General features: G+C 46.6%; 1 protein-coding gene across 1 annotated transcript in view; it reads right to left on the reverse strand.

Moving 5' to 3' along the window:
* ap3s2 (adaptor related protein complex 3 subunit sigma 2) overlaps positions 1-17,280 on the reverse strand; it is a 94,246-nt gene extending 76,966 nt beyond the window's left edge. Inside the window, exon 1 of the mRNA XM_078241146.1 lies at positions 17,127-17,280. Coding sequence (XP_078097272.1) covers positions 17,127-17,195 — 69 coding nt within the window. The 5' untranslated portion in view covers positions 17,196-17,280. The remainder of the gene's footprint in view (positions 1-17,126) is intronic.
* Between the last annotated feature and the right edge of the window lie 1,604 nt (positions 17,281-18,884).

The raw sequence follows: 18,884 nt of genomic DNA on the forward strand, positions 1-18,884 counted from the left end.
AAATACCTGGGGTTACGGGAAAGGGTCTGGGTGGAAGAAACGCACAGGTTCGAAAACAAACTACTTGGAGAGAGGCAGAGATAGAATGTGGTCAGGAAGACAGTTCCATGGGCTCTGATTGGGTTAGGGCTCCACCGTGAGGTTCATAGCGGAATGACAGTCAGAATTAGTGAAGAAAATGCAAGGCAGTTCAAACCAAACATCATTCACCTGAGGAACGAGAGCTGGTGACTGGCTCAGAAGAAAGACACAGAACAGAACGGGGTAATGGCTGCCACCAGTTTATTCGTACAAATGGTTAGACAAACGAATAACAAAATCAAGAAAAAAGGGGGTGGCACAGTGGTTAGCACTGCTGCCTCATAGCGCCAGGGACCCAGGTTCAATTCCAGCCTCAGATCTGTGTGGAGATTGCACATTCTCACCATGTCTGCGTGGGTTTCCTCTGGGTGCTGCGGTTTCCTCCCACAGTCGACTAGCTGTGCTAAATGCACCCTGTAATAGGGATGGGCTGGGCCTGGTTTATGATGTTCTTTCAGAGTCTGTGCAGACTCGATGGGCAGAATGGCCTGCTTCTGCACTGTAGGGATTATTCTATTCTATGGGTGGTTGCAGTTTGCAGTGACACCATTGAAAATATAGGGGAGGGGCCACTAATGCAGAGCAGATTTCCACTCCATCTGACGAAGGAGCAGTGCTCCGAAAGCTAGTGGCGTTTGCTACCAAATAAACCTGTTGGACTTTAACCTGGTGTGAGACTCCTCACTGTGATAAACCACAGATAATACAATGGCTCCTCTGGGCCAGGTTGCGAGGCCCGTGGCCCCAATGACAATAACCAGTGGGATCAGTGAACCTGAAGGAACTTGAATTTGGTGAGTGGACAATTTGTTCAGGGACAAAGCCACTTTACTTCACCTGAAAACACAGGAAAATAATCGGTAAAATGAAAAGATGAGGTCGGGCAAACAGTAAATAAGAGACAGACTTGTGTCAATACATGTCTGTGAAAAATACATTTTGCAAATCTTAATCAAAGGCCGTTCAGAGCAGAGTTGTCAAGGAAAAGTACAGCTCATTATGTGATTACAAAGAGAGAAAATGTCCTCGGTCTAACCCCAAAAACTAGAAATAGTTCTGAGCTGACTTGTGGAGTCTCTCTGGGTGCCATAAACATTCAGTCAGCATTTCTCCCTTGCCTGTATCAGTAAACTGTTAAAGCTAAAAAATAGCAAATGAGTTCACTGTTTTCATTTTGTGATATTCCAGCAAGAGTTTTTGTTTGTTGTCGTGTTTAGTTCCTCAGGAAAAGAAATGTCGAATTAGTTTGCAAAGAAAACTGAACTTGATTTGATTTGATTTATTATTGTCACATGTATTAACACAAGTTGTCACAAGTATTGTTTCTTGCACGCTATACAAAGCATACCGTTCATAGAGAAGGAAAGGAGAGAGTGCAGAACGTAGTGTTACAGTCATAGCTAGGGTGTAGAGAAAGATCAACTTAATGCAAGGTCGGTCCATTCAAAAGTCTGACAGCAGCAGGGAAGAAGCTGTTCTTGAGTCGGTTGGTATGTGACCTCAAGCCTGTATCGTTTTCCCGACGGAAGAAGGTGGAAGAGAGAATGTCCGGGATGCATGGGGAACTTCATTGAATTTGAACTGCTGCGAGATTATGTTTAAAAGAAATTCCAACTGTGCTAGAGTTCCAGAGAATAGGTCTGAGTTTGAAATGAAACTACAAGTTTTCAAATTGTGCCAGCCAGCCTGTTCCCAAAACACAAAGATAAAACCTGCAGTTTGGCAGCAATCCAGTCTGAAGCTTTCAAAACAGCTGAGTTTAAAAAATGAACTGTTACGATTTCTTTCAAATTTGGTTAAGTAACATCGGAAATTGAAAATTGGTTGAGAGGAGGAAAGGATCGACAAGGGTGATGAAATTAGTCCTCACTGGGGGTTACAAATAGTGTGCCATGAACCCAATATCCCGGTTGAGGCCGTCCTCGTGTGTGCGGAACTTGGCTATCAGTTTCTGCTCAGCGACTCTGCGCTGTCGTGTGTCGCGAAGGATCTTCAATGAAAATATGTTTAAAAAAAAGCAAAATACTGCAAACTGCTTCACTGAGGACAGAAGCAGAGAGGGGAGGTATTAGAAGTGTGGTGTCTAAAGACTCGATCAAAGCACTGGGTTTTAAGGATCAAGTAGGGGCATGAGGCAGAGGACTTTATCAAAGGAATGCTAGAGTATTGGGCTTGGGCAACTGAAGGTCTGGTTGCCAATGGTGGTTTGAAGGGACAAGACGCTAGATTCCGATGACAGGGAAATTCGAAAATGTGGATCAGGAGCTGGGAGATTTCCCCGAGATAAACTTCACCTTAGAACATAGAACAGTACAGCACAGAACAGGCCCTTCGGCCCACGATGTTGTGCCGAGCTTTATCTGAAACCAAGATCAAGCTATCCCACTCCCTATCATCCTGGTGTGCTCCATGTGCCTATCCAATAACCGCTTAAATGTTCCTAAAGTGTCTGACTCCACTATCACTGCAGGCAGTCCATTCCACACCCCACCTTATTGCAATTTTCACTTTGTTGAGGCTGCAAATGGCATTGCCTAGATGCAAACTACACAAAATAATGTGCAATATTTTCTAGTGCGTTAAATTGCTTAGAAACTGGAGCTTAACTATGAGCTTTTCTGTGTAAGATGTTTAACAACACCAGGTTAAAGTCCAACAGGTTTATTTGGTAGCAAAAGCCACACAAGCTTTCGGAGCTGCAAGCCCCTTCTTCAGGTGAGTGGGAATTCTGTTCACAAACAGAGCATATAAAGACACAAACTCAATTTACATGAATAATGGTTGGAATGCGAATACTTACAACTAATCAAGTCTTTAAGAAACAAAACAACGTGAGTGGAGAGAGCATCAAGACAGGCTAAAAAGATGTGTATTGTCTCCAGACAAGACAGCCAGTGAAACCCTGTGGGGGTTACAAATAGTGTGACATGAACCCAATATCCCGGTTGAGGCCGTCCTCGTGTGTGCGAAGCTTGGCTATCAGTTTCTGCTCAGCGACTCTGCGCTGTCGTGTGTCGCGAAGGCCGCCTTGGAGAACGCTTACCCGAATATCAGAGGCCGAATGCCCGTGACCGCTGAAGTGCTCCCCAACAGGAAGAGAACAGTCTTGCCTGGTGATTGTCGAGCGGTGTTCATTCATCCGTTGTCGCAGCGTCTGCATAGTTTCCCCAATGTACCATGCCTCGGGACATCCTTTCTTGCAGCGTATCAGGTAGACAACGTTGGCCGAGTTGCAAGAGTATGTACCGTGTACCTGGTGGATGGTGTTCTCACGTGAGATGATGGCATCTGTGTCGATGATCCGGCACGTCTTGCAGAGGTTGCTGTGGCAGGGTTGTGTGGTGTCATGGTCACTGTTCTCCTGAAGGCTGGGTAGTTTGCTGCGGACAATGGTCTGTTTGGGTTCGGATATTGAGTTCATGGCACACTATTTGTAACCCCCACAGAGTTTCACTGGCTGTCTTGTCTGGAGACAATACACATCTTTGTAGCCTGTCTTGATGCTCTCTCCACTCACATTGTTTTGTTTCTTAAAGACTTGATTAGTTGTAAGTATTCGCATTCCAACCATTATTCATGTAAATTGAGTCTGTGTCTTTATATGCTCTGTTTGTGAACAGAATTCCCACTCACCTGAAGAAGGGGCTTGCAGCTCCGAAAGCTTGTGTGGCTTTTGCTACCAAATAAACCTGTTGGACTTTAACCTGGTGTTGTTAAACTTCTTACTGTGTTTACCCCAGTCCAACGCCGATATCTCCACATGCAGAGGAAGTCTCAGAGGACTGGAGAATAGCCAATGTTGTTCCTTTGTTTAAGAAGGATAGCAAGGTTGGAGAAACTTGGTTTGTTCTCACTGGAACGACGGAGGTTGAGGGGCGACCTGATAGAAGTCTACAAGATTATGAGAGGCATGGACAGAGTGGATAGTCAGAAGCTTTTTCCCAGGGTGGAAGAGTCAATTACTAGGGGAGCACAGGTTTAAGGAGATGTACGAGGGAAGTTTTTTTACACAGAGGGTGATGGGTGCCTGGAACTCGTTGCCGGGGGAGGTAGTGGAAGCGGATACGGTAGTGACTTTTAAAGGGCATCTTGACAAGTACATGAATAGGATGGGAATAGAGGGGTATGGTCCCCGGAAGGGTAGAGGGTTTTAGATCAGTCGGGCAGCATGGTCAGTGCAGGCTTGGAGGGCCGAAGGGCCTGTTCCTGTGCTGTAATTTTCTTTGTTCTTTTCTTCTCACCCGGAGGAAACCCATGCAGGAATGGGGAGAACGTGCAGACTCTGCACAGTAAGAAGTCTCACAACACCAGGTTAAAGTCCAACAGGTTTATTTCATTGCACGAGCTTTCGGAGCACTGCCCCTTCATCAGGTGAGTGGAGAGTTGGCTTCACAAACAGGGCATGAGAGACAGGATTTATGATCATCTAGAGAAGTTTAGTATGATCAAAAGTAGTCAGCACGGCTTTGTCAGGGGCAGGTCGTGCCTTACGAGCCTGGTTGAGTTCTTTGAAAATGTGACCAAGCACATTGACGAAGGAAGAGCGGTGGATGTGGTCTATATGGACTTCAGCAAAGCGTTTGATAAGGTCCCCCATGCAAGACTTCTTGAGAAAGTGAGAGGGCATGGGATCCAAGGGGCTGTTGCCTTGTGGATCCAGAACTGGCTTGCCTGCAGAAGGCAGAGAGTGGCTGTGGAGGGGTCTTTCTCTGCATGGAGGTCAGTGACCAGTGGAGTGCCCCAGGGATCTGTTCTGGGACCCTTGCTGTTTGTCATTTTCATAAATGACCTGGATGAGGAAGTGGAGGGATGGGTTGGTAAGTTTGCTGACGACACCAAGGTAGGTGGTGTTGTGGATAGTTTGGAGGGATGTCAGAAGTTGCAGCGAGACATAGATAGAATGCAAGACTGGGCGGAGAAGTGGCAGATGGACTTCAACCCGGATAAGTGTGTAGTGATCCATTTTGGCAGATCCAATGGGATGAAGCAGCAGTATAAAATGAAGGGTACCATTCTTAGCAGTGTAGAGGATCAGAAGGACCTTGGGGTCCGGGTCCATAGGACTCTTAAATCGGCCTCGCAGGTGGAGGATGCGGTCAAGAAGGCGTATGGCATACTAGCCTTCATTAATCGAGGGATTGAGTTTAGGAGTCGGGAGATAATGCTGCAGCTTTATAGGACCCTGGTTAGACCCCACTTGGAGTACTGCGCGCAGTTCTGGTCACCTCATTACAGGAAAGATGTTGAAGCCATTGAAAGGGTGCAGAGGAGATTTACAAGGATGTTGCCTGGATTGGGGGGCATGCCTTATGAGGATAGGTTGAGGGAGCTTGGTCTCTTCTCCCTGGAGAGACGAAGGATGAGAGGTGACCTGATAGAGGTTTACAAGATGTTGAGGGGTCTGGATAGGGTGGACTCTCAGAGGCTATTTCCAAGGGCTGAAATGGTTGCTACGAGAGGACACAGGTTTAAGGTGCTGGGGGGTAGGTACAGGGGGGATGTCAGGGGTAAGTTTTTCACTCAGAGGGTGGTGGGTGAGTGGAATCGGCTGACGTCGGTGGTGGTGGAGGCAAACTCGTTGGGGTCTTTTAAGAGACTTCTGGATGAGTACATGGGATTTAATGGGATTGAGGGCTATAGATAGGCCTAGAGGTGGGGATGTGATCGGCGCAACTTGTGGGCCGAAGGGCCTGTTTGTGCTGTGGCTTTCTATGTTCTATGTTCTATAGACACAAAATCAATTATAAGATAAAGATTGTAATGTACAGACAGTGACCCAAAACGGGAATCGAACCCAGGTCCCTGGCGGTGTGAGGCTGCCGTGCTAAATAGCTTGCGAGGATCTGTGTATTTTGCTGAAGTATAAATCCTTTCCTGTCTGAATACGATTCCTTGTCGGTGCTGCTGAGTGTCAGTAAACAAAGGACTTACGAACCCCTGCGGTCTGGTCTTGGATGTTATTTAAGTTTTTTTGTTATTTAAGTTTTTTTGTTATTTAAGTTTTTTTGATTTTGCAATTAATAAATCTTTAAATAGTTTCAGTTCTAACTCTTTTTTTCTGTCGGTGCCTTTTGTTCCAAATTAATTTTTCTAATAAATCGAATGGAGGACGAGAGGGGGGAGTTAATAGTGGGAAATGAGGATATGGCTGAGTCTTTAAATAAGTTTTTTGTGTCGGTCTTCACGGTGGAAGACACAAATAGTTTGCCAAATATTAACGATAGAGGGTTGGCAGCAGGAGAAATACTTAATACAATTAATGTTACCAGAGAGGCAGTGCTGGGTAGACTAATGGGACTGAAGGTGGACAAGTCCCCGGGTCCGGATGGAATGCATCCCAGGGTATTGAAAGAAATGTCAGAGGTAATAGTGGATGCGTTAGTGATTATTTATCAAAACTCGTTGCATTCTGGGGTAGTGCCGGTTGATTGGAAAACGGCTAATGTTACGCCGCTGTTTAAAAAAGGAAGGAGACAAAAGGCGGGTAACTATAGGCCGGTCAGCTTAACGTCTGTAGTAGGGAAAATGCTGGAATCCATTATTAAAGAGGAGATAGCAGGGCATCTGGATAGAAATGGTTCGATCAATCAGACGCAGCATGGATTCATGAGGGGAAAGTCGTGCTTGACGAACATGTTGGATTTTTATGAAGATGTGACTAGGGCGGTTGATGGAGGAGAACCGGTGGATGCGGTGTTTTTGGATTTCCAAAAGGCGTTTGATAAGGTGCCCCATAAAAGGCTGCTGAAGAAGATTAGGGCACACGGAGTTGGGGGTAGTGTGTTAAAGTGGATTGGGGACTGGCTATCCGACAGGAAACAAAGAGTCGGAATAAATGGGTGTTTTTCCGGTTGGAGGAAGGTAACTAATGGCGTGCCGCAGGGATCGGTACTCGGGCCGCAACTGTTTACCATTTATATAGATGATCTGGAGGAGGGGACGGAGTGTAGGGTAACGAAGTTTGCAGACGACACAAAGATAAGTGGAAAAGTGAATCGTGTGGAGGACGGAGAAGATCTGCAGAGAGATTTGGACAGGCTGAGTGAGTGGGCGAGGATATGGCAAATGGAGTATAACGTTGAGAAATGCGAGGTTATACACTTTGGAGGAAATAATAACAAATGGGATTATTATCTCAATGGAAACAAATTAAAACATGCTACCATGCAAAGGGACCTGGGGGTCCTTGTGCATGAGACGCAAAAGCCCAGTCTGCAGGTACAACAGGTGATCAAGAAGGCAAATGGGATGTTGGCCTATATTGCGAAGGGGATAGAATATAAAAGCAGGGATGTCTTGATGCACCTGTACAGGGCATTGGTGAGGCCGCAGCTGGAATACTGTGTGCAGTATTGGTCCCCTTATATGAGGAAGGATATATTGGCATTGGAGGGAGTGCAGAGAAGGTTCACCAGGTTGATACCGGAGATGAGGGGTTTGGATTATGAGGAGAGGCTGAGGAGATTGGGTTTGTACTCGTTGGAGTTTAGAAGGATGAGGGGGGATCTTATGGAGACTTATAAGATAATGCGGGGGCTGGATAGGGTGGAGGCGGAGAGATTCTTTCCACTTAGTAAGGAAGATAAAACTAGAGGACACAGCCTCAAAATAAAGGGGGGTCGGTTTAAGACAGAGTTGAGGAGGAACTTCTTCTCCCAGAGGGTGGTGAATCTCTGGAATTCTCTGCCCACTGAGGTGGTGGAGGCTACCTCGCTGAATATGTTTAAAGCGCGGATGGATGGATTCCTGATCGGTAAGGGAATTAAGGGTTATGGGGATCAGGCGGGTAAGTGGTACTGATCCACGTCAGATCAGCCATGATCTTATTGAATGGCGGGGCAGGCTCGAGGGGCTAGATGGCCTACTCCTGCTCCTATTTCTTATGTTCTTATGTTCTAAAGTTATAATTGGGGATTGCAGCATTTTCTTCCAGCCTGGATTCTCTGGAAACTCTCAGCTATGGAACCTGTTGTTATCGTCCCTTGCTGATATTTATAATGTGTTTAAAGATCCCCCTGTATTTCGTACCTCTAGAATGCACAGGAGACCGAGTGTTGGTGCAGTGGATAGACCTCACTCTTCGAGACTCTTAATTTAGTAACTCCAGAACCTGTTCAAAGTCATCAGTGTAATAGTATCCCTGATAATGTGAAATGTTGATCTGAGATATCGCTCGGAATATCTTCTCTTTGTTCCTGGTAGATCTGCTTGTATTTCTGTCTTTAAAAAACTATAGCTCTGAAAGAATGCTGAGAATTAACTGTTTGAAATGTACAGCTGAGAGAATCTGTGTTGCTTTTGTTTCATGAGGAGGTTGATGGGTTTTATTATTAGTTTTGGCAAATAAAAATAAGGTCATCAGTAAAATGATTTTAAAAATGACTTTGGGACCAGTGACCATAACTCTATTCATTTTAAGATAGCGAAGGAGAATGATCGGTCTGGCCCAAAAGTTAAAATTCTAACTTGGGGCAAGGCCAATTTTGATGGTATCAGGCAGGAACTTTCAAAAGTTAATTGGGGGAGTCTGTGGGAAGGAAAAGGGACGTCTGGTAAGTGGGAGGCTTTCAAAAGTGTGTTAACCAGGGTTCAGGGTAAACACATTCCTCTTAGAGTGAGGGGCAAGGCTGATAGAAGTAGGGAACCCTGGATGACTCGGGATATTGAGGCCCTGGTCAAGAAGAAGAAAGAGGCACATGACATGCATAGGCAGCTGGGATCAAGTGAATCTCTTGAAGAGTAGAGAGTTTAGGAGTAGAGTTAAGAGAGAAATCAGGAGGGCAAAAAGGGGACACGAGATTGTTTTGGCAGATAAGGCAAAGGAGAATCCAAAGAACTTCGATAAATACATAAAGGGCAAAAGAGTAACAAAGGAGAGAGTAGGACCTCTTACGTTCTATGGTTCTATAGGTGCAGGTCAGTGGGACTAGGCAGAAAAATGGTTCGGCACAGCCAAGAAGGGCCAAAAGGCCTGTTTCTGTGCTGTAATGTTCTATGGTTCTAAGGATCAACAAGGTCATCTATGTGCGGATCCACAAGAGATGGGGGAGATCCTAAATGAATATTTCTCATCAGTATTCACTGTTGAGAAAAGCATGGATGTTAGGGAACTTGGGGAAATAAATAGTGATGTCTTGAGGAGTGTTCATATAACAGAGAAAGAGGTGCTGGAAGTCTTAAAGCGCATCAAGGTAGATAAATCCCCGGGGCCTGATGAAGTGCATCCCAGGACACTGTGGGAGGCTAGGGAGGAAATTGCTGGTCCCCTAGCAGAGATATTTGAATCACCGATAGTCGCAGGTGAAGTGCCTGAAGATTGGAGGGTGGAAAATGTTGAGCCTTTGCTTAAGAAGGGCTGCAGGGAAAAGCGTGGGAACTACAGGCCAGTGAGCCTCATATCTGCAGTGGGCAAGTTGTTCAAAGGTATTTTGAGAGACAGGATCTGCAGGCATTTCGAGACGCAAGGACTGGTTAGGGACAGTCAGCATGGCTTTGTGAGTGGAAAATCATGTCTCACAAATTTGATGAGTTTTTTGAAGGGGTAACCAAGAAGGTAGATGAGGGCAGTGCAGTTGATGTTGTCTACATGGACTTTAGCAAGGCCTTTGACAAGGTAACACATGGTAGGTTGTTGCATAAGGTTAAATCTCATGGGATCCAGGGTGAGGTATCTAAATGGATACAAAATTGGCTCCTTGACAGAAGCCAGAGGGTGGTTGTAGAGGGTTGTTTTTCATACTGGAGGCCTGTGACCAGCGGTGTGCCTCAGGGATCAGTGCTGGGTCCACTGTTATTTGTCATTTATATTAATGATTTGGATTATATTTTTGCTATAGATAGGCCTAGAGGTGGGGATGTGATCGGCGCAACTTGTGGGCCGAAGGGCCTGTTTGTGCTGTGACTTTCTATGTTCTATGTTCTATGGATGAGAATATAGGAGGCATGGTTAGTAAGTTTGCAGATGACACCAAGATTGGTGGCATAGTGGACAGTGAAGAAGGTTATCGAGGATTGCAACGGGATCTTGATCAATTGGGCCAGTGGGCTGACGAATGACAGATCGGAGTTTAATTTAGACAAATGCGAGGTGATGCATTTTGGTAGATTGAACCAGGGCAGGATTTACTCAGTTAATGATAGGGCATTGGGAGAGTTATAGAACAAAGAGATCTAGGGGTACAGGTTCATAGCTCCTTGAAAGTGGAGTCACAGAGTGGTGAAGAAGGCATTCGGCATGCTTGGTTTCATTGGTCAGAACATTGAATACAGGAGTTGGAACGTCTTGTTGAAGTTGGACAAGACATTGGTAAGGCCACACTTGGAATAGTGTGTGCAATTCTGGTCACCCTATTATAGAAAGGATATCACTAAACTAGTGCAGAAAAGATTTACTAGGATGCTACCAGGGCTTGATGGCTTGAGTTATAAAGCAGAGGCTGGATAGACTGGGACTTTTTCCTCTGGAGCGTAGGAGGGTTAGGGGTGATCTTATAGAGGTCTATAAAATAATGAAGGGCATACATCAGCTAGATAGTCAATATCTTTTCCCAAAGGTAGGGGAATCTAAAACTAGAAGGCATAGGTTTAAGGTGAGAGGGGAAAGATACAAAAGTGTCCAGAAGGGCAATTTTTTCACACAGAGGATGATGAGTGTCTGGAACAAGCTGCCAGAGGTAGTAGTAGAGGCGGGTACAATTTTGGCTTTTAAAAAACATTTAGACAGTTACATGGGTAAGATGGGTATAGAGGGATATGGGCCAAATGCGGGCAATTGGGATTAGCTTAGGGGTTAAAAAAGGGGTGGCATGGATAATTTGGGCCGAAGGGCCTGTTTCCGTGCTGTAAACCTCTATGACTCTAAAGCTAGGGCCCAGCAGAACCCCAAAGAAGCACAAGGAATGGTGGGATAACCAAATGAAAGGAAAAGAGAAAGAAATATTGATTCTGTGTAAATATTACCTTGATGTGTGTCAGTCTGGGAAATCAGAGGTAGGGTTACTAACTCATCAAAGGGACAATCACTGAAGCAACAAGAGGCATTTTGAACCAGAGTTGCCTACAACACAAAAAGGCAGTTAGCTCTTTCTGGTAGCAGCTTGAACTTTATATGGAATCCCTACAGTGCAGAAAGAGGCCATTCGGCCCATTGAGTCTGCACCGACCACAATCTCACCCAGGCCCTACCCCTGTAACCTTACGAATTAACCCTGTTAATCTCCCTGACACATAGGGGCAATTTAGCATGGCCAATCAACCTAACCACATCTTTGGACTGAGGGAGGAAACCGGAGCACCCGGAGGAAACCCACGCAGACACGGGGAGAAAGTGCAGACTCCACACAGTCACCCAAGGCCAGAATCAAACCATGGTCCCTAGCGCTGTGAGGTACAGTGCCAACCACTGTGCCACCTTTAGCTTATTTTAGATAAGTTAAGATCGAGAGTCAGGGACCCTTTGAGATGACAGATTTAATATGGCTTAAACTGTAAAAAAAACCTTTTAGAAAAATCAAGACAACAGAGAAATTAACCCGAAGATGATTATAAGAGAGTTAAAAAAGGGAAACTTTGGTTGAAATAATTTGAAGGTCAAGGAAAACAAAATATTTAATAACAATGAACTAATCATGGACTGAGGCAAAGGAAGAATGGACAAAGATGGACAGCTCAGCTAACACTGTGGCTCAAATAATGCAGCAGCAAGTAATTCCCTGATGGGGCAAAGCATCCTCTCTCACCCTCCTCAACCACCTCATACACCAGCTCTACAGCAAACGCCGCAGCCTGGAAACCAAGATCGAATCCATATTCTCAACTTGCGCTCGGGACGCAGACCAGCTGTGAAACTCTGCCGAGCAGACGAGACAAAGGAACTACACCATCTACATGCACACCAAGAACAGGAAACTTGAGAAACTCGGCATCACCACCAGCAGCAACCAAGCCTCCCCCGGTACCACAGTAGAAAACAGTACCACTGCAGGGAAGTCCATTGTCAACTTATCGGACTACACACTTCAGCCAGATGAAATCGAAGTTCTCAGCCGAGGGCTCTACTTTTGCCCCACTACCAAAATAGACCCCATCAGTCTCGTAGCGGACACAGAGGAATTCATCAGGCGAATGAGGCTGCGGGAGTTCTTCCACAAACCCCAAGAGGCCAACAGTGAACACAATGAGACAGCCAATGAACCGGAACAGCAGACAGAGAGACCCGCAGTGCAACTGAAGAGGAAAGAGTCGAATTGGACTCCTCCGGAAGGCCGCTGCCCTCGACTCAACATGTATGCCCAAGCCATCAGGGGGTGCGTCAACACCAAATTCATCAGCCGCACTCACAAGACAGCACCGAACATCACCCAAGCACAACGCAACGCCATCCACGTTCTCAAGACCAACCGCAACATTGTCATCAAACCAGCAGACAAAGGAGGGGCCATCGTCATACTGAACAGAACGGATTACTGCAAAGAAGTGTACCGACAACTGAACAACGAGGAACACTACAGACAGTTACCTGCAGATCCGACCAAAGAACACACCCGTCAACTCAACACTCTGATCAAGACCTTTGATCCGGACCTTCAAAACACCCTCCGTTGCTCTCATCCCACGTACTCCACGCGTTGGAGATCTCTACTGCCTCCCAAAGATACACAAGGCAAACACACCCGGCCGTCCCATCGTATCGGGCAATGGGACCCTGTGCGAGAACCTCTCCGGCTATGTCGAGGGCATCCTGAAACCCATTGTACAAAGAACCCCCAGCTTTTGTCGCGACACGACGGACTTCCTACAGAAACTCAGCGCACATGGAGCAGTTGAACCAGGAGCACTCCTTGTCACAATGGATGTCTCGGCACTCTACACCAGCATCCCCCACGATGATGGCATTGCTGCAACGGCCTCAGTGCTCAACACCGACAACTGCCAGTTTCCTGATGCAATTTTACAACTCATCCGCTTCATCCTGGATCACAATGTCTTCACCTTCAACAACCAGTTCTTCATCCAGACACACGGAACAGCCATGGGGACCAAATTCGCACCTCAATATGCCAACATCTTCATGCACAGGTTCGAACAAGACTTCTTCACCGCACGGGACCTTCAACCGATGCTATACACTAGATACATCGATGATATTTTCTTCCTTTGGACTCATGGTGAACAATCACTGAAACAACTATATGATGACATCAACAAGTTCCATCCCACCATCAGACTCACCATGGACTACTCTCCGGAATCGGTTGCATTTTTGGACACACGCATCTCCATTAAGGACGGTCACCTCAGCACCTCACTGTACCGCAAGCCCACGGATAACCTCACGATGCTCCACTTCTCCAGCTTCCACCCTAAACACGTTAAAGAAGCCATCCCCTACGGACAAGCCCTCCGAATACACAGGATCTGCTCGGATGAGGAGGATCGCAACAGACACCTCCAGACGCTGAAAGATGCCCTCATAAGAACAGGATATGGCGCTCGACTCATCGATCAACAGTTCCGACGCGCCCCAGCGAAAAGCCGCACCGACCTCCTCAGAAGACAAACACGGGACACGGTGGACAGAGTACCCTTTGTCGTCCAGTACTTCCCCGGAGCAGAGAAGCTACGGCATCTCCTCCGGAGCCTTCAACATGTCATTGATGAAGACGAACATCTCGCCAAGGCCATCCCCACACCCCCACTGCTTGCCTTCAAACAACCACGCAACCTCAAACAGACCATTGTCCGCAGCAAACTACCCAGCCTTCAGGAGAACAGTGACCACGACACCACACAACCCTGCCACAGCAACCTCTGCAAGACGTGCCAGATCATCGACACGGATGCCATCATCTCACGTGAGAACACCATCCACCAGGTACACGGTACATACACTTGCAACTCGGCCAACGTTGTCTACCTGATACGCTGCAGGAAAGGATGTCCCGAGGCATGGTACATTGGGGAAACCATGCAGACGCTACGACAACGGATGAATGAACACCGCTCGACAATCACCAGGCAAGACTGTTCTCTTCCTGTGGGGGAGCACTTCAGCAGTCACGGGCATTCAGCCTTGGATCTTCAGGTAAGCGTTCTCCAAGGTGGCCTTTACGACACACGACAGCGCAGTCGCTGAGCAGAAACTGATAGCCAAGTTCCACACACATGAGGACGGCCTAAACCGGGATGTTGGATTTATGTCACATTATCAGTAACCCCCACAGCTTGCCCCCTGGGCTTGCAGAATCTCACTAGCTGTTCTGTCTGGAGACAATACACATCTCTTTAACCTGTGTTTAATGCTCCCTCCACCCACATTGTCTGTACCTTTAAGACCTGGTTGGCTGTAGAGATTCGCATTCTAATCAATATCCTGTAACTTGATTTTGTGTCTCTGTGAGCCCTGTTTGAGAGCACATTTTCACTCCATCTGACGAAGGAGCAGCGCTCCGAAAGCTAATGGTATTTGCTACCAAATAAACCTGTTGGACTTTAACCTGGTGTTGTGAGACTTCTTACTGTGTTCACCCCAGTCCAACGCCGGCATCTCCACATCGGGGCAAAGCATTACAGGGATTCAGATCAGAGCACACGTTTAACTGAGCCAGTGCAAGTATGTGATTGGTTCGAGAGCAAACAAAAAGTCCATATCCCCTCCCATCCACAAAGCTCAGGTGTAGCTGAACAAATGTATCAAACATTAAAGAAAGCAATGGCTAAAGCTATTTAGGAAACATCGCGAGGCTGGGCAGATTTATTGCCCGGTGTCTGAATGAGACTTCGAGCAACAACTAGCAGAATGATGGGGTTAACTCTGTACGAGCTGATGACCAGGAGAGTTACAAGACTGCCGGGGATTGTCGTCATAAGTAGGGAAGAAATAGGACTGATGAGCGAGAGAGTGAGGCAGTTTGGACGGGAACTGTGTAAGTAGCTGCATAGATTAAGACAGGAGGTCAGAGATCAGCAGATTATATGCGACATAGAGGGGGATGCTGTGCCAGAACAGGCTAAGATACCTGGAATTGGGGAAATGGTGATGGTTAAGATTGTGCCTGAAAAACCCAGGTTTGTACCCAAGTGGATAGGACTGTACAAGATTATTTCACAAATTGATTCTGTTTTATCGAACTAACATCGACCACCCGGTAACGACAAAGGCAGTTATTTACTTAACTTACAGAATGTTAATTGCCATATTAACCCTTGATGATCCTGGCCATGGGAGTTGTGAGCAGCACCACAACTTTGGCATCAGCAAAGGGGCTCTGGTGTACCTCAAACAACACAGCACACGGACCGCTGAGCGTGACAGTAGGAGAGCAAGTGATTTTAAATTGCAGTCTAGGTCTGCTACAGCTGGGACGCAAAAGCATCAGGGATCTAACAGGAAGGCCAGAGAGGAAATTGTAGAGAGTCTGATCATTCTTTTCCAATCCCTACTGGATACTGGTGAAGTGTGGGAGGAATGGAGGAGTGCCAGTGTTGCACCTTTATTGAAAAAGGAAGTGAGAGACAAGGCAGTGAGTGCGCCCTCAGTCCTTGGTAAATTATTGGAATCAACTGAGGACGAGGATAAACTGTCACAGACTAATCAAGGAGTCAGTATGGATTTGTTAAGGGAAGATTGTGTCTGACTAACTTGATTGAATTTTTTGAGGAAGCAAGGAGGAGGTTTGATGAGTGGAGTTCAGTTGAAATTGATTTTTGACAAGGCCCCTCATAGCAGCCTGGTTAAAAAAAAGACCCAGGGGACCCAAGGGGATGTTGCAAGCTGGATAGAAAAATGGCTCAGTGGCAGGAAACAAAGGGTAACTGTTAATGGGTGTTTTTGTGACTGGATGGCTGTTTCTGGTGGGGTTCCACAGGAATCAGTACTGGGTCCCGCTGCTTTTTGTGGTATATGTTAATGATTAAGATGCAAATGTAGGAAGAATGATCAAGAAATTTGCAGGTAACACAAAAATTGGCCGCAGAGTTATGCCGCACATATAAAACACTATCTGGCCTCAAGCTCAGTAATGTGCTGGACTCTGGGCATCGCAGTTTAGGAAGAATGTCAAAAGGGTGTCAAGAAGGTTTACTGGCATGAGGGAATTTACTTTTGTGGAGACTAGTAAAGTTGGATTTAATTTCCTTAGAGCAGAGAAGGTTAACGGAAGATGTTCAAATCGTGAAGGGTTTTGACAGAGTAAATAGGGAGAAGCCGTTTCCAGTGGAAAGAGGGTCAGTAACCAGAGAGACACAGATTGAAGAGATTCGGTCAAGAGTGTGAGGAGGAAATGAAGAGAATGTTGTTCGTGCAGCGCATTGCTGTGATCTGGAACCTTCTGCCTGGAAGGCCGGTGAGAGCAGGTTCAAACCGGGGCAATAACTGATGGTCTAGCCAGTAACACCGACATCCAATGAATAAATAAACAACATCTGTAAGGAGAGAAAAGAGCTGAGGTTTCAAGTCCAGATGACCCTTTGTCAAAGCTAAAAGGCACAGAAAGTGGGAGCTATTTATACTGCAGGGGAAGGGAATTTTTTGGGATTCTGTTGAAATTCTGTCACAATGCCCACTGCCCGCGATTTTCTCTGCCGTTTGCCCATTCACACCCTTTATTCTCTCTCTGGGCTGCCATTAGCAGCCTTTCCCCGGTTTCTGTGGCTATGACTCACCTTTCATTCCCTCCCCCTGCAGTATAAATATCTCCCACTTTCTGTGCCTTTTAGCTTTGACAAAGGGTCATCTGGACTCGAAACCTCAGCTCTTTCCTCCCCTTACAGATGCTGCCAGACCCGCTGAGATTTTCCAGCATTTTCTCTTTTGGTTTCAGATTCCAGCATCCGCAGTAATTTGCTTTTAATAAATAACCAGCTCTGGGTGAGAAAGGGCAGGGGTTAATTGACAAGTCCATTCAGAACCAGCAGACAGACAATGGGCTGAATGGCCTTCAATAAATTGGAGATTTTCAGCAGTTTACAACCAGGAGCTTGAGTGGAATCGGTTTTTGGTGAAATTTCTCCCGGAGGCCGATCAGGCCCCGGGCTCGGGTACTCACGAAATGCTGATAGAAGCGGCTGAGCCGCGGTTTCCCGTGATTGTTAAACACCAGAATCGCCTTAATCATCCTGCCGGCCCGGTGCAGCGCCACTTCCGGTCCCCGGCCCGGTGCAGCGCCACTTCCGGTCCCCGGCCCGGTGCAGCGCCACTTCCGGTCCCCCGGCCCGCTGCAGTGCCACTTCCGGTCCCCGGCCCGGTGTGGCGCCACTTCCGGTCCCCGGCCCGGTGCCGCGCCACTTCCGGTCCCCGGCCGGGTGCGGCGCCACTTCCTGTCCCCCTGCCCGGTGCGGTGCCACTTCCGGTCCCCTGCACGGTGCTTGCGCCACTTCCTGTCCCCAGCCCCGTGCAGCTCCACTTCCGGTCCCCCTGCCCGGTGCAGCGCCAGGTCTGGTCCCGGGTTCTTGCTGACTTCTCCATGGCGGATCTATGTCTGGAGACAATACACATCTCTTTAACCTGTGCTTAACCTTCTCTCCACTCACATTGTCTGTACCTTTAAGACTTGATTACCTGTAAAGACTCGCATTCCAACCGTTATCTTGTAAATTGAGTTTGTATCTTTATATGCCCTGTTTGTGAACACAACTCCCACTCACCTGATGAAGGAGCAGCGCTCCGAAAGCTCGTGCTGCCAAATAAACCTGTTGGACTTTAACCTGGTGTTGTGAGACTTCTTACAGATCTATGAGGGAGCATCGTGTCCGCACCACCTCACTGAATGAGCAACTCACTTCATACTATTCCCTCGCCTTCCACCACATCACCCTGTACGCTCTTCCTTTTCAGTTAACAGTCCAACTCTTTTTTGAATGCTTCAGTTGAACCTGCCTCCACCACACTCAGGTTATGCATTTCAGACCCTGACCACTCACTGCAGAAATATTTATCTTCATATCACTTTTGCTTCTTTTACTAATTATTTTAAATCCTTCTCGTTCACAATCCTTTCTTGAGGCAACCGTTTCTCAGTCTACTCTGTCCAGGCCCCTCGATTTTAAATACCTCCATTAAATGTCCTCTCAAATTACTTTTCTCCAAGGAAAGTAGTCCTAACTTCTCCAATCTATACATATTACTGAAGTTCCTCGCCCTCAAAACCATTTTTGTGAATCTTTTCGACACTCTTCACATCTTTCCTAAAGTGTGGTGCCCAGACTGGATGCAATACTCTAGGCCGAGGGCAAACTAGTGCCTTACACAAATTCAGCTTAATCTCCTTGTTCATGTACTCTACACTCCTATTAATAAAGCCCAGGATAAATGTACTTATGTCATTAACTGCCCTTTAAGCTGTCCCACCACCTTCAATGATTTATGTTCATGTACACCCAAGTCCCTCTGCTCCTGCACCTCCCTTTTATTCCATGAACTCTAACTCTCTCACAGGTCTGTTGCGTTGCACTTTTGGAAGTCTACATCCACAGTGTTACCCTCATCAGCTCTCGCTGTAACCTCATCAAAAAGCTGCCAATCAAATGGAGCATTGGCAAGTGGGCTTTTGTCTCTCAGTCAATGCACTGAAAAGTAAATTTTTCTGCCCCATCACTCCCATACCTGCCACTAATACTAATTAAATAAAAAGTGAGTGTCACTCTTCACCCCTAATCAACTAGGATGGGACAACTAAAGATTCTTAGCCAGTTAGCAATATCCAATCTCCTCGGTCTGAATATTGACACCAAATTTCTGATGCCATTCATTTCATATTTTGCACAATGACCTTGCAGCATTCCTGCAATAACACTCACACACTGAA

This window comes from Mustelus asterias, chromosome 24 (assembly GCF_964213995.1).
Source record: "Mustelus asterias chromosome 24, sMusAst1.hap1.1, whole genome shotgun sequence".
In the NCBI taxonomy this organism is placed as follows: Eukaryota; Metazoa; Chordata; class Chondrichthyes; order Carcharhiniformes; family Triakidae; genus Mustelus; species Mustelus asterias.